At 39.1% G+C, this 23,779-nt stretch overlaps 1 protein-coding gene across 1 annotated transcript; it reads right to left on the reverse strand.

Annotated features, from left to right (window-relative positions):
* Positions 1-8,814: 8,814 nt before the first annotated feature.
* LOC102295145 lies at positions 8,815-18,233 on the reverse strand. Its single transcript, XM_005949771.2, has 6 exons — positions 18,070-18,233; positions 16,935-17,222; positions 16,519-16,842; positions 12,630-12,677; positions 10,857-11,168; positions 8,815-10,747 (listed from the first exon to the last, which is right to left on the reverse strand). Exons 1-6 carry the CDS (start codon positions 18,146-18,148, stop codon positions 10,530-10,532), a joined length of 1,269 nt encoding a protein of 422 aa, XP_005949833.1. The 5' UTR covers positions 18,149-18,233; the 3' UTR covers positions 8,815-10,529.
* Between the last annotated feature and the right edge of the window lie 5,546 nt (positions 18,234-23,779).

Genomic DNA, 23,779 nt, shown 5'->3' on the forward strand with positions numbered 1-23,779 from the left:
GAGTGATGTATGATGGTGGATAAATGAAATATACAAAAAAATTAACTATATTACAAAAGAACATCTATCTTGGAAACATCAAATGACCGGAGCATAACTTGTCAACTAGTCCGAAACTAAGTTATGCAGGAACAGTCAAAGACACACCTTCTCATGTCACATTTCTATTCATTTCTATATAATTCGATTAGACAATAAAGAGTTATCTAATCTAATTATTCATTCAAAACTCTTATGCATAGCTGTATTTTATACAGCTCATACAGAATTCAAAGTACAGGTTCATGTGAGTATTTAATGTACGGCTCAGATCTACAGAATTTCAGAGTTTCTAGAGCAGACACAGAGCTCACATCACAACAGGCTTCAGGCGCCATTTTAGTGACTTTAACAATATATTAAATTTTAATTTCGGTCTAGCTGACATTAGGTTATGTACGCAGCACGCAATTGAACCACATATTTTAGAAGCCAAAGGTTCAAATTAGCTGGGAGCACCTTCACTTAATTATAACAGTGGTTTTGTTAGGAAAACAGTTGGATACTAAATTGCGCTGACCTCAACGGCTAACGTATCTAGCTAATCGCTACTGTTAGCACAACATTAACAGCAAGCTACAATGACGAGTAACAAAAACAAAACAGTAATAAGGTTTTAATGAAAATGTTTTACCTTTTCTAACAGTCCCAGAATCCACAGCTTCAAAGTCCAGCAGGTACTGAAGACTGTTATCCGTTTCGCTGTCACCGTCCGTGAGTTTTTTTCCCGAAAGGTCAAGGCCCGCCGCTCGCACACTCTGTCTGCGCATGCGCATCCCAACGACTGACCCCCTCCGTCCGCTCCCGGCAGGTTATAGTATGACGTGTTCTGATGTCACTCTCTCTCTCCCTGTCATTTATTTGGCTCGAAACACATATTAACAAATTGCTCAGTGATGAACAACTACTCAGATCATTTACCTAAGCAGTGCTTTGTCAAAACGAAGTGTGTGTTCATTACACTGACATTCTGTTCTGCAATTGTTATTTACTTGTATTTTATAATTTGACTTTACATACTGCTGGGTGGTTTGTAAAGTTTACAATAACTAGTATTATCATTATGCTATATTTTCAAAAATATATAATAATCTCAAAAGTAATGCATTGGAGTAGAAAATAGTAATGCTTTATTAAAATTTAAAACTAAAGTACAGTATTTGAATGTGTGTATTGTGTCTACTGTTTGCAAATATTTCTAACTTTTATTTGAATATTCAGTTTCCTACCATCTTCTCTTAAAGGGTAATTGCCAGGTAACCTGCCCTCCCCCTTCGCACACACATGCACACAAAGAAAACACACAGTATAATTCACAGCCTCATTATAGTGAATAAATATTTATGCCATTTACACCATCAAACTTAGATTGCTAAGGATGAAGAACCTTTTGTTCTTTAAAGAACCATTTGTAATAGCTGAAGAACCATCCACAAAATAAAAAGGTTCTTTGACGTATGATGGTTCTTTAAAGAACCATGAAGACACCTGAAGAACCATTTAAGAACCATAATTTTTCTGAGTGCAGCAGACGGGCTGTGTGGGTTTCTGCTCTGCAGCCTCCACACCGTTAGCTGTGGCTTTCACTTTAATAACACAATGACAGTTACAAGCATGAACTCTGCTTCAAGTTATTCAGGAAGCATCTGTGTTCATGTGTGTGAGAGAAACAAAGTGTGAACTCAGAGCTGTTACACAGTTGATGTTTAGTACGATCACAAAAGACAAATACAAGATGAAGTCTGAACATTAAATCCCACAGAACTCAAGTTGAACCGTTATGATTTAAAAACACTGAAAAAGGGAATAAATTAAGACAAGATTTGTAAAAACAATTTCACAAAACACCATCAGTTCAGATGGATGTTGAGCATCTTTCCATCTTTTTCTAATAATCATAAATATGTAAAATGTTTCATCAAAATGTGTCATTGATTAATCAGCTTAATTATTCAGACTAGTACAATTTATACAAATAATATAATTGAGTTAAAAACTGAAATCAAACATAATTATTATAATTAAGAGCAGCACAGAGAAACAAAGTCAAACAAAGAACATTCATCAATTTGATGATTGAACCAGTGCTGAATATTTATTAAGTTCACCCACGCTGTGCTGTAAATTCTGTTGATATGAATATTAAGATTTAACCCTCATAATGTCCTGATTTCCACACACCTGTGGTCCTCAGGGTCACAAATGTCCCCACTTCATTTCAGTGTTTTTTAAAGTATAAATTGTCGATCAATTCAGTGTAAAAATACATGAAATGATCAGTTATTGTGATTATTGTTTCACAGCAGAGTCGGTCGCTTTAACAGATGATCACAGACGGCTTTATGTCAAAGTTAATGTAGGAAGCTGTTTTTAAACTACTTCAAGTTTTTTACTGGCAGCAAATAATCAGGTTTTCCTTTGGGCTCAAAAATGACCCCGTCTGCTTTGACTGTTTATAAATGAAAGGTATAAAATATCATCCATCTCTGTGTTTCAAGGTTTGATTCAACTTTATTCCAACTCATTGCCTGACATGTTTCTGTATGTTGGCATGGTAGGAACAGCAGGGCATGGGTCTGAGTGAAGGCAAACCTTCATGAGGACAAAGGCGTGTCCATATTTGACACAAGTGCAGGAGGATCAATTAGAAATTGGCTGAACTTTAGTGATGCTTTTAAAGAATCTGTCATTTTAAAATCTTACATGCAAATATAAAATCTGATGAGATTTATTCCACAGATTTGTGTTTTATGTCAGGGTAAATAATCTATAACAAGTTAAGTGATTTACTATGAAGTGAAAAAGACCAAATATGAACCAGATGTTGTCATGGAGGAGTGGACTCAGGCGCAGACAGAACTCAGACGCTCGATGGCGAAGAATGAAGTGAAGTTTATTACAGGAGGTTCGGTGTGACGACAACGAGTGATGAAAACAAACATGAACTAAAGGCGAGAGCCTAAAAATCGGCTCTGAGGTAAATGACTCATTTACAAGGTGTCACGTATCACAGCACGCTGTGAGACGCTGTCAGCAGCACTGAAGGAAACACTATGAACAGTGTTGAGACCACACCAGCCTCTCCCATCCTTTTGTCTTATAGAGATCACAGACATGTTTCCAAATATTCCTGCTTTTGGTAATTTGCAAAGTTGACAACTATTGCTGCTAAAGGTAGCAGTACCACAGATTTATTCCACCAGCGGAAGAGTCATCTACTGCTAATGAAGACAATTGTAAACATGAACGTGTTTAACGTCTCCCTGCACACCAAAGGAAACATTAAATAAACGAGCTGTGATACCTGTGACTGTTCCACGTCAGTCGGTTTTATAGTCACTGTCTAGACTTCTATTTCTGTAATTTGAGGTCAGAAGAGTTTTTTCTTTTCTTTTTTTTACAATTTTACATATTATAAGCACAAAAGAGCACCTTTGTAATTTCAGTTGTTTTCGTTTGTCTCGTCTACCTTGATGTCCACTTTGTTGCTATAGTTTGTGTTTGTTAGTGTCGACCACAGAGAGAGTTTACTGTCAGGTGTTGACATTGGTGAAAAACCTCAGTGAGCAACTGATGGTTAAAAGTGGTTATAATAAAAATGTTCAATTCATTCAGATATTTCTGTATTCAAAGTAGCAAAAAATGGTTGATGTGAATGAGTGTACCAATTTTAGACACTATATGGTTGAAACTAAAACTTGTTATTGGAGCTTATTTAAACATACCGTGATATATATCATGTATTGTGATATAGCCAAAAAATATTGTGATATTAGATTTTCCTCATATTGCCCGGCCGTACACAGGAGCCCTCAAGCTCCCAGATTAAAGACCGCCCCCGGGGCAAGTGGGGAGTGCAGACTGAAGGCCTTATTTTATTCTCTAAACTACATTTACATCTCTGTGGTGAAAACATGACACAAACACACACTACAAACTTCAGTAACAACTCAAAAAACAGATATAACAAAGAGCAAAGCACTCCCCCAGGTTTTGGGGTGGTTTTTACATTTCTTTTACCGCAGGCAGTAAAAGATCAAGTGCTCGGGGCCTTCAGCGGCTCTCACTTTTATTCATTTAAATTTCTAAAATGTTCCATCTTGGAAAAACAGACTTTTCAGTCTTTGTTTATCAGCATCAGTGGGTCCGCCTCACTTGTATTAACACATTATCTCGTGCTACTGTCTGAATGTCATAACCTATTAAAAACCCACACAAAGCCAAACATGTGGGCATGAAAAAAATCACTTTGTTGTCCCACACAAAATATCACAAACAATGTTCGACTCATGATGTTGATGACTTGAAATATCCACAAGATGTTTTATATAAAGGGCAATAATGTGTCATACAGTGCAGGTCAACATCATATTCTAGTGTCTATCATTTTTCCCCTGAGCTCATATTTCTATTTAAATTCAAAACACCTTAATTCCAGCTGTGTTTCAGCTAGAAGTATGTCCACAAAACACTAAACAGTATCTATAGTTTTTGTTTGTCCCTGAAGTGCTCTGAGGAAAAAGAGAAAAAAATGAATTAAAATTAAAACTTTCATCCAAACAAAATCATTGAATCGCTGAAAATCGTCTCTTTTATTAGTGATTACAGGATATTTATGTTCTTAAATAGAATCTGTATCAAGATAAACACTAAAAATGATTTTGTAAAGCCTATTGATTACATTTTCATTTGCATGATGCAGAAAACAAATGAACTATGACTGTAGTGAACTTTGTGCTGATGAGTAGTTTAGTGATCAGAGTCCATGTAGTTTCCAGGATCAGACTGAATGCAGTGCAGTGCTGGAAGCTGCTGCTGACTGTGTGAATGTGTGTCTGTGCTGCTTGTTGCTGCTGTCAAACTTCAGATGAGCAGGTAGTGAAGCCCGTGGTGAGCGTGTACCCAGCAGCATCCAGAGCCGTGTCACAAACCTGTTTTCAGCCTTTACATGTTTGTGATAGGAATCTGAAGTAAAACTGTTAAGGTACAAAATCCAGAATCAACAGTCAAACATAGTCCAAGCAAAGTTGTTTGTATTTAATGAGTTGCCCATATGAATGACTACATAGTCGAGCATTATTTTACACATTTATGTAACTGAATGTATTTGATAATTGTAATAAATTGTAATTGTAAAGCAAACGTAACCCAACAACATCTGGAGTTTTGTAAATCACAGTCAGAGTGCAGAAAACGTATTTTGATGAGTCTTAAACTACACAGCGAAACCAGAGTGGCTGTAATTTAAGACTTAATGTGAAGAATTTGGTTCTTGTTTCCTTCAGTGACACACGCTGACCTGTGTGAATCAAACTTCCTCTCTTACAGCAGACGGGCTGTGTGGGTTTCTGTTCAGCAGCCTCCACTGTCAGCTGTGGCTTTGCATTTCAACACAACAACAGCTGCAACCACCAATTCTAGATAAGAATGATTCCAGTAATGACCTGACATGTGAGAGAAACAGCTCAAGTCCTGGACTCAGAGCTGAGAAATGAACTTTAGTGGAATCAGAGGAGAGACGATGCTCAGGCTCAACACTCGACCTTCGTTCTTACCCATGATTTTCCACTGAGAAGAGCATTTACAGAAGATATTATAAAGTGTGAACTTACAGTGTGTTTGTTGTCGTCCCTAAAATAACAAAACAAAACTGTGAACATTTGTGCATAACAAAGTACAGTAGAGTCAAAATATTAATATTATATTTGTATTTATATTGGTTCCTGAAATAATAACAAACAAGTGTATATTTATTGTAAAGGTCTGTAAGAAATGTATCAACTGATATGTCTTCATGCTCAATCATGCAGGTCAGTATGAGTTGATATTAAAAAGAAAAAATGATCAGAGAAAAAATGTTTTTATTGCTAATTTCATTCAGCTGTGTGAGACACTGAAAACATAACTGTGTTTTGACATGTGGTTACTAAAACGTTTCCAGTTATTTACTGTGACGTTAAACTTAAATCAGTCAAATAGACGCTTGTTTTCTCCAAATCCATCATGTTACTAAAGACTTAACACATTTATTTTAATGCATTTTAAGCACATAAGCACCACCAGTCTTGTCTTTTGTCCAATAGGAAGTCTGAAGGCTCGTTACATTTCAGCTCGTCCTTGTTTGGCCTCAGCTGCATCAGAGCGCCACTTCTCCCCAGGTTCACCAGAGGAAACACCACTGCACAAAATGCTTTTCCTCCCAGCTGCTGCTCTGTGCTGTCTGTGTTCAGGTGAGTGTTTCCAGCCAATCAGGAGACATCCAATTTTAACAAAGACCATGAAAACAACCGTGTGTGTGTGTGTGTGTGTCCACAATGCTGGTTACTGTGGCAGCAGAGCTGACTCAGGGTGATTTAACATTGACCAGGAATGTTGGAGAAAATTCCTCCTTCAGCTGAGGACAGACTGAACAGCGTGATGGAAGATTAATATTCTGGTACCAGAAACCAGACAAATAAGTTTTTACAGCGATTCTTAACATAGATAAACTCGACAGTCAAGTTGAATCAAGTTGTAATCTTCCTCAGAAAGATGATTTCTCAATGTGAATAAACAGAATGGATGTGAGCTTCAGAGAGACAAGGTTAAACCTGTTCACGCAGCCACACACTACAGCTCCTGTTTCAAAGCTGATCATCACAATAACAAATGATCCCTGCAGCCTGAACAAAAACCAACAGATGAACAGATGTCAAACAGTGTCTGTGACAGGAAGAGAGCAGTAAACCACAGCCCAGCTTCACATGTTTCACCTCCATCTCAGAGTCACAAACATACTGAGCTCACAGACTTAATTACCACAATCAGAAGTTGCTGCAGAAATTAAACTTTTTCAGATTAATATTTCAGCAGCTGTCAGCAAGAAATCACAGACACAACAAAAATCATTTATTAACTTCTGCAGTAAGTAACTCTTGTAAAATGATGCAATAATAAAAATGTATTTTGATGACAAGTTTGGAAACACTTCCTGTGGCTCAATCGCAGGACAATAAAAACTGTTTTGACTGAATATAGTTGAGGTTCGGTTTTAGTAAATGTTAGTATATTAATAAATTAAGGTGTCTCTTTATAATACCAAACATCTGGATTGCAATAAACTTTGAAGCTAATGCAGCACTACTGTTATTGATCTTGGTTGGATCACATGTCTTATTTGGAGAGGAATCTCTACAGAAGTGTTTCAATATTGGAATAGAACATTGTTTAACCTGTAATGATTGTAAAGTAGAAATAAACAGCTCTGGGATGTGGTGAAACAGCAAATTCACATCATGTGTGTGCAGCTAACATGTCAAACTGTGTGACGCTGTCATCATCAACGTGGACATGAACCTCTGAGGAAGGTTTGCAACGCTGTGTTCAATCTATGCCCCAAAGAATGAAAGTAAAACAAGGTTCAACCTGGTGAAAGCAAAATGCACCTTAGAAAGCAAATGAGTGAAAGTTTGTTTTTTTCTTTTGCCTATAGCAGCACGACGAACGGGGTTTAGTGACCGCTCAGATTAACTATCATTTAAATATTGATTACATATTAAACTCACATGTGCTGATTCAGTGCAGCAGCACATGTGATGTGACAGTAAAAGTGATTTGATTAAACACAACGATGAGCATTAGACTGATTTCAGCCTCAGACATAAATGTTTGCAAAAGCTTCACGTCAAATATTTCATCTGTAAAATTATTATTGTTGTTATTGTTGTTATATTGTAACTAGTGCTGTAACGAGTTAACGCGGATCGCCTCGTGCGTGGGGCTGCACGGTGCTAACGCGTTAATGAGCTAACCGTGCTAACGCATTGACGCCGTGCAGCCCCACGCATGAGGCGGTCCGCGTTAACTCGTTACAGCAGATTTGCCGTCTTAATGCAGTTATGGTGGCCTCAGCCATGTTTCCTCCTCTGGTCCAGTTCTCCTGGAAAAGACAGAAGAAGAACGGCGGAGAAGCGGAGGAGCTGCCCCCTGCTGAGGGAGAGCAGCTGGAGCTCAGAGAGGCGGGACGGACAACTTCTATTTTAGTAGATTATACAGATGATCTCTACACGTACAGATACAGCTGCTATGTGAAGCATGAGGGGGAACGTGGAGGGTCAACCAGAAAAAGGCCCTTAAGCCTTGGTGACTGTTCCACTGTGAATCCCCTTAAAGACACGGACAACACACATCTTCTGTGTTTCAGTTCCAGGCTCTTCCAGTCTCAGTGCAGGGTGAAGCTGCTCTGCCTGCTGTACACAGTGCTGATAGTGAAGAGTCTGGTGTACTGCTGTGGACTCTCTCTGCTGATGATGCTCACAAACAAGGGAGCGTCCACCAACTGCACACATGCTGACTGACTGTTTCCTCACACTCTTAGTAGGTGAAAATAAAAGCGATGTGTTGTGGCTCAATGTGGGGGGTTTATGGGGAGGGGGACAAGTTTGTTTTTGGTTTTTTGTACTTACCCTGACATTCATGTTCATTTAATTCTTTACTTGGACTATTCTAAAAGTTTTTATAAATAATAAAAATCAGCATCTGCTTCATGTTTTGTCCGTTTTAATTCACTGCAGTTCATCAGAAAATCAATAAGATTTAATAATCAAAATTTTATTCTGCATATTTTGTCTTAGAGCTTCGGTCTCTCACATGAACGTACAAGAAGAAACAGAAGTTTCTCAAATGTAACATTTACATGTCAGCTGACAGAGGAGTTCAAACACATCTGTTTGAAATTTCATCAGTAAATAAACATTTTCATGTTTGGAGGAAACGGGTCTCTCTCGTAAATGAGACATGAGTCTCAATGGGACTAAATGTATAAATAAAGGTTAAATAAACTAAAAATGATGCTCAAAATATTAATATTCTTGCACGTTTCACATGCGCTATAATCTATTATGTCACCAGGGTCAGACTAAATAATTTGATAATTTTTACAATTAGCAGAGTCAGGCGCAGAAATGTGATAACTGATTATATGTTCAGAGTTGCATTTAATACTGATGCCCAACTACAACAGACTTTATTTTTTCAGTTACTATTTAATTTTTAAATTAATGAAAAGTCTGAATAATTAACCAGATCAAAGACACAATGTACTACTAACTGTTGGCTTCTGTGACTGTTTTTACAAGTGTCATTGTCTTTATCCACTTCTTCAGTTAAACGTCCAACAATGATTCTGTGACATAATATTTAGACATTTTGTATTTTTCTTTTGTGATGAAACCAAATTAAAAGTGCATTTCATCACCCTGGATTTACACATGTATAATGATAAAGTTCAAATAAGTTCATTTGTCAGCTGTGAGTTGAGGATTTGAGCTGTTTCTCTCACAGGTGAAGAACACAGATCCTTCCTGGAATCATTCTTGAAGCAGAGTTCATGCTTGTAACTGTCATTGTGTTATTAAAGTGAAAGCCACAGCTAACGGTGTGGAGGCTGCAGAGCAGAAACCCACACAGCCCGTCTGCTGCAGGAGAGCAAGTTTGATATGTGAATGCTACATTCATATACGTCGTTATGCATCAAAGACTGAAACGAGAAACACGTTCATCAGAATCAAGTCTTTATTTTTACATGAAACAACTACACTGTTACGGTAGGTTGCAAGCATCAACCCACATGAATGGCACAGCTGCATGATCCTGGAGTGAAGCCAAGAGGCACCATTACTTTTTCTGTAACGTTTAAAGAGGAAAAGATTTTGAATGTTTGAAACCCGAAACTGAATAACTGGTTCAAACACAGATGTGCTGGACTGCTCTGCTCACTGAAAACGTCATTATTTTCTCCAAGCGCTAGATGTTTTAAACCTGTGCTGAATCTGTACAGAACAAGTTTGTGATTGTAAGAATAAATCTCACATATTCACTATACAAGGACCCAGAACTGAGAAAGAATATATCTTTGCATTTGGATTGGTGGAAAAGGGAACAAGCCACCTTCTTGTTATACAAAGTGCAACAAATGTCATGTAAAGAAAAAAAACTTTCCTCTTGTGTTATCAGTCAAGAAGAAAAATGTACATTCCTTAAAAAAAACCAAGCAGCTCTTTACTATAATGATCATAGCACACGTATGTTCCCCGTCTTTGTGCAGGGTTTTGATAGTTTGCATACCTGACGGAGAAAAAAAACTAAACCTTATACAAAAGAAAGAAGACTCCATATGAAAGATTTACACTTTAAAACAACGACTGTTTTAATATTTGCATATCTATTTTATACTTTCAGGTGGTTATATTTGAGAAGGGTATAAATGATAAACATTTCTCCAAACCACCAGGCATGTCCCAGCGGGAGGTGGTCCCGGGGCAGACCCAGGATACGTTGGAGAGATTATCTCTTTCGGCTGGCCTGGGAACGCCTTGGTGTTCCTCCGGACAAGCTGGAGGAGGTGACTGGAGAGAGGGAGGTCTGGGCTTCTCTGCTTAAGCTGCTGCCCCTGCGACTCGGCCCCGAACAGGAGGAAGAAGATGGATGGATTTTACCAGCCACAACTTAATTTATATGTCTGCCTGCTCATGTGGGGAAATCTGAGTGTGAAAGATGCCAATCAGAAAGCAGTCAGCATGTGTGCAGTTGGTGGACGCTCCCTTGTTTGTGAGCATCATCAGCAGAGAGAGTCCACAGCAGTACACCAGACTCTTCACTATCAGCACTGTGTACAGCAGGCAGAGCAGCTTCACCCTGCACTGAGACTGGAGAACATAAGAGAGGAGCTCTGAAACAGAAAAGCAATAAAATGCTTTAAGAAATATCAGCCCTCAGATTTGAAAATGTCAAATTTACAAAGCTACATCAATGATGTCCTGTCGCCAAATCTTTTTTACCATGTCGTGTTTGGGCCTCCACTGTGCCTCCCTGATGTCTCACATGACAGCTGTACATGTATGTGAAGGGATCATCCCGATTAACCACTAAAATGGAGGCGCTGTGTCCCGCCTCTCTGAGCTCCAGCTGCTCTCCCTCAGCAGGGGGCAGCTCCTCCGCTTCTCCGCCGTTCTTCTTCTGTCTTTTCCAGGAGAACTGGACCAGAGGAGGAAACATGGCTGAGGCCACACACAGCAGGGAGCTGTTCCCCTCCAGGTGGGCTCTGGATGCTGCTGGGTACACGCTCACCACGGGCTTCACTACCTGCTCATCTGAAGTTTGACAGCAGCAACAAGCAGCACAGACACACATTCACACAGTCAGCAGCAGCTTCCAGCACTGCACTGCATTCAGTCTGATCCTGGAAACTACATGGACTCTGATCACTAAACTACTCATCAGCACAAAGTTCACTACATACACTGGATTCAGTCTGATCTGGAAACTACATGAAAAAACATCACATGGAAACTGAAAAACACTTTTAAAAACAGAAATACAGTTAAATGGCAACTGTGTTTGCTCGCTTTTTTTTTTTTTTTGAGATTTCTATAAAGTACCAGTTTGCGGAAAAACATAATTAAAATTAAATTGAATTAATTCAATAAAATTGTTACATATTTAAATAACATATTTATCTTCACATAAAATTACAGGAATATAGATAAGTACGGCACCGTACTTATCTAAAGATATAAAGCCTTCATTCAAGTTTCATTTTGCTTCTTACCTGTATTTAATTTTATTTTATTTTAATAACTGTACACTCTGTTTTTGGTAACTATTGCCCATGATGTAAATATGTAAAAAATATGTGCCGTTTGTTTGTATTTGTGTTTTTCTTGCTGCTGTTTCAACCAAATTTCCCCTTGTGGGACAATTAAAGGATTATTCTATTGACGTTTTACTATGTTAGTATATAGCCTTAACTTTATCCCCCGTTTATGTTTTGCTTTCAGAGGAAAAAAACCAAAGAAAACATTTTCATGAAAGAACACAGCGCACGTGCATCTGTATTATCTGCATCACGGGTTATATAAATGTTCTTTACAGCAACTACTAGAAAATGTTTATTAAAGTATACAACAGACATATTGATCAATATATATTTTAGTCTCATTCCAAGTAAAAAGTGTTAATAACTATTTTAAACATTTTGTTTCAACTTTAAAAGTTAAACACTTTATTCCATGTTTGGGAAATTCTTTGTTATAGCAGCCGACATGAAATAATCCACTATGGTCACATGATTAACAATAAACAATCTGAAGAGGAAGTTTTAAATTGTGTGCTATGTCACTCTCATTAAACCCGTTTGCATATTCTACAAAAGCTTTTCATTATTAGATTAACTTTTCTCATGTACTTTTCATTTACTATACATCCAACATGCGTGGCAATATGAATTACTTTGTGCCAATCCAATTTTCTATCAAATGTATAAAATTATAATAATTACATATGCAAATTTCTTTTAACATTCTTTAAAATTTTGAGACTATATACGCACAATTATATTTAACCTTTAAAAAATCCTCTTAAGAACAAAGACGCTGTGCAGATTCTGAGTAAATAAGCTGAATTTTATAGGTCAGGATATTCACTGTGTAGCTAAGATTGGACTTTTAGGACTCAATTTCCTGCAAAACTGAATTAATTTTATTTTCTTCTTGATTCTCGATTACTTACGGAAGAACAGAAAGTATTTGAGGAAAATAAATGTTTGATCTTACCTGTTACATACAGTGTAGTTCCAGAGCCGAAGATGTCGTAATCATAGCCTCCTTCCACAGTGAGAAACACTCATACAAAAACCTGTCTGCTGTTCAATGATCAGCTGAGATGGAAGAGTTCAGATGATGCCAGAATGCCATTTTTCCATCCATCCACTTTCTTGTTTTTCATGACAGCTAGGATAGGTAAATTTTTTCAATCTAATATTTATATCAACACGTCTCTTCTCCTGTTTTTAGCCATAACCAGGGATGCACTGGTTGTGAAGATCATTTATCCATTTGCCACTTTGTCTGTGTAGGTTCTCAGCCATGCAGGTCGGGGTAATCCCATCTCACCTGAGAATGGTAGAGAGCCCCAGGTTTTTAAGCTCTAAGTAAGTCCTCCTACTAGGATTAAAAACCTGGCACTATTGATGTGCCTTATCACATGAGCCAAGGTTTCATGTGAAACTACTGTGAGACCTTGCCATGCGATCAATGCAAGATTTGAGTGGATGTTAAGGTGCCTGGGACAGGATCTCAAAACTGTACTGTAGGTGGCAGACTGTTGGTGTTGTTGGCCACCGCCTCTGTTCAAGGATGGTCATTCACAATGGACATAGATGGTTTATTTCACTCTTTCTGTCGTCTCTGTCCAAAATGTGAACATTGGTATCCTTGAAATGCGACCTTTGTCCTTTAGATGCAGATGGACTGCTGAGTCTTGTCCTGTAGGGGTGGCTCTTCTATCTTTGTCAAAGTAAACTTTATTGTCTCTCTGCTATATACAGTACAGTATATAGAGAGACGAGACGATGAGGCTCCAGTTACAGCAGTGCAAAAGAACAACAATAAATATAGGAAGAGTAAGAATAAATATACACTTTACACTGAACACCGGTAGTGAGTTTAGGAGTCTGATGGCTGGTGGGAAAAGCTGTCTCACAGTCTGGAGGATCTGGCCCCGATGCTGGGGTAGCATCTGCTGGACGGGAGGAGGGAGAAAAGCCCATGTGAGGGGTGTGAGGGGTCAAGCACGATGCTGAAGGCCTTGCTGATGCAGCGCTTATGGAAGGTGTAGTCGAGAGAGAGATGTTCTGATGATCATAGCAGCTGATGTGACGATCTGATGTAGCTGGCTGAGGTCGCCAGAACCTCATCTCTGTACGCTGACTTGTGGTTGTTGCTGATGAGTCCAACCATGTTTGTGTCGTCAGCGAACTTGATGATGCGGTTAGGGCTGTGCAGGGCAGGGAAGTCGTGTTTCAGGAGGGTGAACAACAGTGGGCTGAGAACACGGCCCTGAGGAGCTCCTGGGCTCAGCCTGATGATGCGGGAGATGTCGCAAACAATTCGGACGGACTGAGGCCTCTCTGACATAAAATCCATGTGCCATGCGTTCATGAAGTGGCTGTTTGGTTTCTCCAGTATAGAGGTCTGAGCATTCCTCGCTACACTGTACAGCAAACACCACATTGTTAAGTTTGTGTTTAGGAGTTTTGTCTTTGGGATGAACCAGTTTCTGAGTGTATGGCTGGGTCGGAAGTAAACTGGGATGTCATGCTGGGAGAAGACTCTCCTGAATTTCGCTGATAAACCGTCTACATAAGGAGTGAAAAACTCAGGAGTCTTCTACGAGTACGACATCCCAGTGCACTTCAAACTTAAAGAAGTCCAGTCACTTTTCTTCCCAAGAGAACAAATTACTATAAAGGCCACCAAATAATGAATATTTATGAAAATGTGATTACATACAGGCCATTTACTGTTTATTATATTGAGTTACTGCTTGACTTCAGAGGCACAACTTAGAAAATAAGAATGTTAATTTAAGAGAAATCCAAGAATTTACTTACGAATCAAAAATGTGAACAAATCTACTTTAGGCGATAACACTTAACACTTCGTGTCAGACACGCTGGGAGTGAACGCTGGTGCGTTTTAGCTGCCGCTGCTCTCTTTCTATACTTATTGCTTAGTATAGTTGCACAAGTTTGTTTTACTCTATTGTCTGCCAGGTAAAGTGTTTCTCTGCGTTACCTGTTCGGCCATATTTACTGTCAGCTATTAGCTTCAGCTGTTAGCCGCTGGGCTGTTTTTGGACAGCTGGCTTTCAGACATTATAACATCATGACTGTTAAGGTCCTCCACCAGATCTCCAGACTTCAAACTCTTGCTCTACTTTTAAATCATGTCTTAAAACCCATCTATTCAGAATTGCATATTCTTCATCATGACTGTCTTAGTCTATTTTTACCTTTTTTAGCCTTTATGCTTTTTTTTTTTAATTTTTGTTTACCTTATGTTTTTATTTTGTTGCACTGATGTAAGGTGACCTTGAGGACCTTTAAAGATGCCGATAAATAAAGTGTAAGCAATGAGCTCAATTCTGTCAGATCCACAGAACATCTACCATCACTTCAATATGACAAGCAATCATGGGGAAGCAAAAGCTTCATTACCAAGTGCTGCCTGTGATGTGTTTTTAAACTTGTCTTTGATCTCCCCTGAGTATCTCTTTTTATCCTACTTCAGACAATCTCACTTTTAGTACTGCTGGACAGTAGCACAGTTCTATTCTCAGTCTTTTTTCTAGATCCTTCTCCACAGCTCACACATTCTCCATTTCTTGTCTACATCCTTGTTCTTTTCTTGCAGTTTATCCACAGACTGCATTGCAGTCAAGGAACCTAGTAGAAGAAAACAGAAGACCTGAAATTATTCATCGTATCAGCTTTGCTCATTAAAAGCAGAAGTCCCTACATGGGCCACTACTACTATCTCTAAACATTTCTGCCCTATCAGTAATCTCTACATCAGTTTTCAGGCTGAATTTAATCAAATTTAGTTAAATATTTATGGTTCGTGTTTGTCTTAGGTAAAAAGTGCATAATGGTGTATGATAACCCATGTTTTTGCTCCAAAAACGTGTGGTGTAAAACCTAAAAGTACAAAAAAAACTTCTCCCAGCTCCACGGCCCATTGGTTGCCGCTTTGTAATATTCTAGGAGTTCAGTATTTGTTGAAGACATCTGAGAGGGAATCTTGGGCCTCAGTCAATACAGGCCCCCACCATACTAAGAAAATTGAATATGAAAAGTACCTAAGGGTTAAGATGCAAACACACATTCATCCATCCGTTCATTTTCCTCTGCTTTAACCGGGGCCGGGTTGTGGGGGCAGCAGCCTAAGCAGAGAAGCCCAGACCTTCCTCTCCCCAGCCACCTCCTCCAGCTTATCCAGGGGAACACCCAGGCGTTCCCAGTCCAGCTGAGAGATATAATCTTTCCAATGTGTCCTGGGTCTGCCCCAGGACCTCCTCCCGGTGGGACATGCCCAGAACACCTCACCCAAGAGGAGCCCAGGAGGCATCCTTGTCAGATCCCCGAAACACCTCAGCTGGCTCCTTTCGATGTGGAAGAGCAGCGGCTCTACTCTGAGCCCCTCCCAAATGGCTGAACCTCTCGCCCTATCTCTAAGGAAGATGCCATTCAACCTTCAGAGGAAGCTAATTTCCACCGCTTGTATCCGCAATCTCCTTCTTTCAGCCACTACCCACAGCTCGTAACCATAGGTGAGGGCAGGGATGTAGATCGGCCAGTAAATTGAGAGCTTTGCTCTCAATCAATCAGTTTTGCCAACACACATTCCTTTCCCTATTTAGTAACACAACCAACTTGTAGCTCTAATTGAAAAAGATACGTAAGATTGTAATAGCTGCTTGAAACAACAGCAACAACAAAGAAAGGGCTTTCCATTTCTGGAGCAGGACAGCCTCAGTATGGTTGTGATTGTGAAGAAATACATACACCTGGGCTGTGGTTTACTGCTCTCTTCCTGTCACAAACTCTGATTGACATCTCTGTATGCTTTGGTTTTTGCTCAGGCTGCAGGCATCATTTCTCACTGTGGGGTGCGTCCTTCCAACAGGCACAGTAATAAGTGGCCGAATGCTCAAGTTTAACTTTCTCTATCTTCAACTGGTATCTGTTCTGTTTAATCTCAACTGAAAAATCATCTTTCTGGGAATGATTAGAACTTGACTCAACTCTACCATCATCAGTATCCACGACAAGAACTAGCCTAAATGGTTCAGTGTCTTTCTTCTGGTACCAGATCAAACCAGTATAGTCACATTCATCATCTCCACAGCTGAAGGAGACACTTTGTCCAACTCTCCTGGTCAATGTTAAATCCTCCTGAATCAGCTGTGCTGCCATGGTAACCAGTGCTGTAGAGACACAGACAGATAGATGAAGGTTAGTGTGACAGTGTTTGTTACAGGTTGACTTTGTTGGCTCCTGATTGGCTGGAAACACTCACCTGAACACAGACAGCACAGAGCAGCAGCTGGGAGGAAAAGCATTTTGTGCAGTGGTGTTTCCTCTGGTGAACCTGGGGAGAAGTGGCGCTCTGATGCAGCTGAGGCCAAACAAGGACGAGCTGTGAGATCAGACGGGTCTTCCCCCTCCGCTGATATGCAGCAGTTCTTCAAAGCTCCCATCAGCCCCTGCAGTCCACAGAGGAACGTACCGCTCCTGACTGACAGCTCAGCCAAAGCTGCTGTGGTTTGATCATCTTGTGTTGAATACCACAGCATGTAAACACCATCTGGGTGGCATAATTTACAAACATTTAGGAATTTACTAAAACACGAACTTGATTTTTTTTTTATTACAGACCTAAAATGCTCTACTGCATCTTTTTTAATTGCGCTCAAAACTCTGTAACCAAATAAAATTCTGCTCCTCTCCACGTTCCTGATTAAGCTCGATTTTTGTCTAACAACTCTCTGTAATTCCCGTGTTACACCACAGGATGATATTTCTTTGTGTTTGCTAATTTATTTAAACCACGCTTCAATTACTTGTATAACTCTACACTCATGACACCCAAAAAAGAAATCAAATCTGAATAAAGACACGATTTATCATCAAGAACTTCACATTAATGTTTATATCCACATTTACATGTTCACACATACATGCCTCACTCCTCTGACTTTAAAATCTTATTAGAAAAAGACTTCCATCCTCTGCACACTCTGTATCAACGAAGTGTTGCAGTTCAGTGAAGGCGAACAGCTGATTAAAGTCAGGAATAAGAATCCTTTTTATTGTGCTGTGGTGCATCATCAGCCTTTAACGGACACACAGCGTATAGCTGGGGATTTTAACATTCACATAGCCGAAGACTCTGACCACTTTGGTTTTATCAACGTCATAGATTGTTTTCATTTAACCAGCCATGTGTCACATACCAAAGGAGACACTGGCACCTGATTTTACATTGGGTTTAAGTGCAGTTAATGCCACTTGGCAACACATGTGTTACAGAATTGTGAGTTAATATGATTGTCATTGTGCAAGATGATTAGATCTTTAACAAGACCTAACAACAAGAACCCACAAACATAGAATTAAAAAATTAAAAATAAAAAAATAAAAAGCTCACTTACCGTTTGTAGATATAGAGCCCAAAATGGTGGTAGCTGTAGATGTTGGTAGACCAAGAAATATACCAATCGGAAGGTTCATGGTTCAATCACTGGCTGTTCCAGGATATTTGTCATGCCCAATATCCTCGATATCTGAGCTCTCCGATGCGTATATCTGAATATAATTATGTGTGATTTTAGATAGAAAGCTCTTAAGTAGAAAAAAGTGCTTGGGTGAATGAAGCATGTTGTATAAAGAGCTTTGAGTGCTCAGGTCGAGTAGAACCGGGCTATAAGGGAACCAGTCAATTTACCAAAAATCATATTTGAATGAAAGGTGGACAAACAAAAACAAATATGAACAGTAATGCTGAATAAAATAATCAAACTTTACACGGCAGCTACATTTTCAAAAAAAACAGCAGTTGGCATGGCAACAAAATGAAGGCAGACTCACAGCTTGGCAGCCATCACAAACCACAACACAAAATTACAGAAATTACATGGCATTTACCATTAACATAAGTTAGTGCATAATCAACAAAGACAGTTCATCACTAAGTTGCGTTGCACTTGCCTTTGTAAAGTAAAATGAAAAAGATTTCTCCTACAAAAAGCACAGACGGGTGCCCAAATTTGATGGACAGGAAACTGGTTTAGATTAAGCACAGTGGCCACACAAAAACATAAATATAATAATATAAAGCACGCACCTTTTGTAGGTCTAGATGTTAAAATGCTCCAAATCAAAAAAGTACGCCGAGGGACAGACGAGCAGCTATCTTCAAAGTACAGGTGAACAAATATGCGCTGCAACATCTCACCCTATGTCCCCTGGGGTGACGTCAGAGGCTGGAGACATGGCTCAGAAAGCTCAACATTAAACAAATTAAACAAGCACTTTTTAAACCTTAAATTACACCAAACAATTGACGGACAACACACATCTGCATTAATCATTTCCGAAACCCTGGAGAACAGCAAGAAGAATTTATATGCTCTCCAGGAATACAGTGACTGGTGTTTCAACACTAGTCATTAAGAAGGCCTGAGTTCCTCTTCCCCAGCCAAGAACAAGATGCTGTCTTCTAGGAGAAGTCACCCAGCATCTCCCCCAGAACAACACCACCGACTAAGGAATTTGCCAACATCCAGAGGCTCACTTACTAAGGGACTTTGTCAAGTCTCTAACTGAGAATGTGACCCAGCTCACTGAAGGGAGCTGAAAGAAACAGACTTTAGTGTACACGACCAGTTCCCCAAAGAGGTCCTGGAGCGATGCAAGCTCCTGTTCCCAGTCCGACACAGCTTCGTGCTGTTAACCCCATAGACCAGCTCTACAGACAAATTACAGTAGATAACATGGACGACGACAGCTCCCCAAAAATGAAGCCAAAACGTCTCTATCGCCCCCTGGTGTCTGGCTGCAGTATAGGTCATAAACCCCGCCTCCTCCATGTTAGCGGATGAGACTGGGTCAGACTAAAATTAATTAATTCTCCTCAGATAAATTTTTCCAAAGTTTCTTTCTTTTGTTTTCAATAGTTCTCATCACGCTGATTGATGTCCGAGGGGTCTCCTCTCCCATAGGTTTGATTCTAATTCCTACCGCGGTGATGTTAAATTGGGGTGAAACGTCATCATAACAGCTTTGACTGGCAGCTGCAGTCACGGAGAAACTTGCGTATCTCTGTTCGGGAATAGCAGATAGAGCGTAGGCTCTGAGAGGAGTGCCAGCGTTTACGCTACGAAAACATGACCGAGTGTTTTAACCTGACAGCCTGAGGTGTTCTTCAGTAAACTGGACAGAAGGACCCGAGGCCCCGGTAGTGATGTGCGATACCACTGATTTTCTTTCCGATCCGATACCAAGTAATATTCAGGGTGGTATCGACGATACTGATCCGATACCGATACTTTGTACAAAAACGTATTTTATTTATTGTATCTCAAATGATAACATCATTATGATTACAGGACATCAGATTACTTGTTCTTATCACTTAATAATGCAGAGTTCGTCATATAGAAATAAAAAAACTAAAGTTGTGCCTATTTGAACACGTTGCCCGCCTGCAGCACTAAAGGACTCAGTGAGAGCACCTGTCCCTGTCCTCCTCTTCAGTTCGTCTCAACATAGGCTCATCATATTCTGTGATATGATTTACTCTGAGGTGTTTGACATGGTTAGTGGTGTTGCCACAACCATACATGTCAACCCTCCTGATTTTTCCAGGAGAATCCCGAATTTCAGTGCCCCTCCCGAAAATCTCCCGGAGCCACCATTCTCCCGAATTTCTCCCGATTGTCCACCCGGACAACAAAATAGAAAAACCATATCGCAGAATTCATAGCGCGGCCCAGCCAATTCCGGTTTCCAACAATGGCGGCAGCGACTTAGTTTTAATATTACTCTTATTTCTCTTTCTGGGTCGCAAAAAAACTTTTAACATATTTTCAGGTGAGAATGTAGCTGTGTGAACTTCAAATATCTGAGCCGACACATCGTCTTCAAACCCCCGCGGGCTTTCACTACTCAGGTTAAACATGATAAGTCATTCTGATAACTTAAGAATGTTATTGTTTGGCTTTTTCAGTGTTTTATTTGTTGTGAGAATTGATTCTAGAACATAAATTTATTTATGAGTGACTCATGTATGTATATATATGTATATTCTGTACTATTCTTAGTTAGCGTATTGTCTGTCTTATCTTAATGTTGGTTTATAATGGAGCACTGTAACAAAAAATAACAAAAAATAATTCCCCCCAGGGATCAATAAAGTATTCTGATTCTGATTCTTATTAAATGATTGGTATCAGAGGAATCGATATTTCAGGATCGAGCCGCACATTACTATTTTTCGGTAAGTTAAATGTGTTTGTAAACTAATCCGTAACTACCTAAGCTAAGTCCTGAGACCTAGCTAGCTAAGATGAGCACTCGGCTGTCGGGGAAACTTGTTTTGTAAAGTTAGTTTAGCTAATCTGTGCAGGCGAGTGGATTTACCCAGACTAAAGAAAAAAAGAGAAACGCCCCGGGCTGCTCAGTAACTAATTATCATTACTGTACTTTTATCACAAGTATTATACTGTAAATGCAACAGGCTGCACTCTGCTTCAGCTCATGTGCAGAGCTGAATATTAAATATGTGCAAACAACAGCATGTTTTCAGTCTCCACATGATTTAAGAGATAAACTTTATATCTGAGTTTGTGATGGTTCTGTTCTCTTTGATTACAGGAGCTGCCCTCAGATTCAGACCTCAGCACCACCCAGTGACAGCAGACAGATCATCCAACATGTTCACATGTTAACTGCAAAATGAACTGATGGAAACAGTACAAAGGTTAAAGTACCACACTGTTTTATTGACAAAGTTAAAGACAAAAAACAAAAGGATTACTCACCCCTGTAACTGTGTCACTGTATATCAGCATTAACAGGACCTCAGTTTGGTGTTTCAGAGAGCTGCTGATCTCAGACCTGCACAGCTTCTGTTTTAAACACTTGATGTACTCAGCTGCATGAAGAGCACGTTTGAGTTTCTCTGACACAATTAAATAAAACCTGGTGAAGGTCAAAGGTCGTCACTTGTATGTTGAACTACAAACTTGTGATCTGGAATTCTTTCACAGTGTTTTGCAGATAGTGTTATTTACCATAAAGTGACTCAGAGAGGATCATGTGTTTTTAAATATATAACTTTTTTATAACAGCTTATTCTGCTGTTGACTTTGTCGTTTATTGGACTGGATGAAGTCTGACGAGACAAAACACGTTTGCCTTTGACAAATAAACAGCATTTTTGGCAAGTCAGCCAACAACTACATTGGCTACCATCCCATGGCAGGTTTGACCAAGCTGGTGACCAGAATGATTACCCTGTGTTGATCTGTAACGAGCAATAACCACAGTATTGTGCCAAAGTGTTTGTTTTTTTTAAGTTTTGCTCATGAGCTCACAGCTTACAGCTCAGACACTGAATCACAGTTAAATTCTTACTTAAACTGATGCATAAAAAGATTAACTTTCCACGACATCACTGTTGTCAGGAAATCTAATATTTATCTTACTAATAAACAAAAATCTACACATAATCACAAAAAGTTGTTCTAAGAATAACACTCACTATATATTGAACATCACTGTTAAATGGGAACTCCATGTGTGTTCCACCATTTCATAATTAGTGAGTGATTCTGGACTCAGCCTTCATCGGCCTCCTTAGTTAGCAAATATGTTACTGTTTACTCTGCTGCCACCTGCTGCTCACAACCGCACACTGCCTCAATCTGAATTTGAATTGAAACTTCAGTACAACTCCTCTGGTCCCTGTTTATTAATTAATCTGTCATGATTGATTGTATCAAATGCTTTCTTGAGATCCAGAAATAGTCCAGCTGCATACCGTTTCTGATCTGTAGCATTTGTAATCTCCTCGATTGATTCGATTGATGCCAGTGATGTTGATCTTGGTAGTAAAGAAACAGGCCTGTAATTTGTGAAGTGGTGTCTATCCTCAGTTTTATTCAGCGGCACAACTTTAGCCATTTTAATTTTGTTTGAAACTTTTCCAGTCGGAAATGTTAAGTTGCAGATGCATGTTAGTGGTTCCTTCTATGACCTTCTTGACGATTTTCATGTCAATATCATTACAATCAGTTGATGTTTTATATTTACACACATTTACATTGTCAATTATTTCTTTTCCCTCCACTGCTGTGACGAACATCGAGTTAGGGTTCGTATCACTCAGGCTACAGATGGCAGAATTTGTTCTGCCAGATTTGGTCCAATATTTACAAATTAATGATTAAAGCTGTTGATCACATCAGCAGTGTTTTTCATTATATTGCCACTGTCAATAAAATAATGAGGATAACTTTGTTATCAGAATTATTTTTAATGATACTGTTTAAAACATCCTATATTCCCTTCATATTATGTTTATTATTTATCAGTGTTTTACTATAATACTCCTTTTTACATATGCGTATAATATTGATCAACTTAGTTTTGTATTTTTTATATTTATTTTCATATCGTTTATTATCGTTCTTGGGTGCATTCAGTTTCTTCTGTCCTTACACGTCTGTATCTCAGTTGTTCTTCATGCTGATTTCTATTGTAATTAGTGTCAACTACCAGTTTTTGCAGTTTATAACTGCAAAAACTGGTAGTTGATCACTGATATCATTAGCTAATAATCTGCTCACAATGTTGTTTTCTATATTATTAGTGAAAATATTGTCAATTTAAAATGGCACAATGAGGTGTAAGTCTGCTAGGCCTGGTTATTTTAGGACGTAAACTCAAATTGCACGTAGAGTTTAGAAATTCTGCAGTCATTTTATGCTTTTTTTGGATTCAACAAGTCAATGTTAGAATCACCACAGACAAACATAAGTTTTTGATTTGTTTTAGAGAATACATCTTCTATGAAGTCATTAAATACTTGAATACTAGATCCAGGTGTTTTTTTCTCTTTTTCCTTAGAAATTTCAATTGCTATACATTCTAAGTTCACATCATATCCCTCCAGTCCAAAGTCCAGTCCTTTCTCAGCATTGATCCATGTTTCAGTAATGGCAATAATTCCAAATGGATTTGTCAACCGATTTAAATGTTCTTTTATATTGTTGAAGCTGGCATACAGACTTGTACGGGGCGACCGTGGTTCAGGAGGTTGGGAAGCGCATCTGTAACCGGAAGGTCGCCGGTTCGATC

This window comes from Haplochromis burtoni, unplaced genomic scaffold (genome assembly GCF_018398535.1).
Source record: "Haplochromis burtoni strain Fernald_Lab_line unplaced genomic scaffold, NCSU_Asbu1 Contig_669, whole genome shotgun sequence".
Lineage (NCBI taxonomy): Eukaryota > Metazoa > Chordata > Actinopteri > Cichliformes > Cichlidae > Haplochromis > Haplochromis burtoni.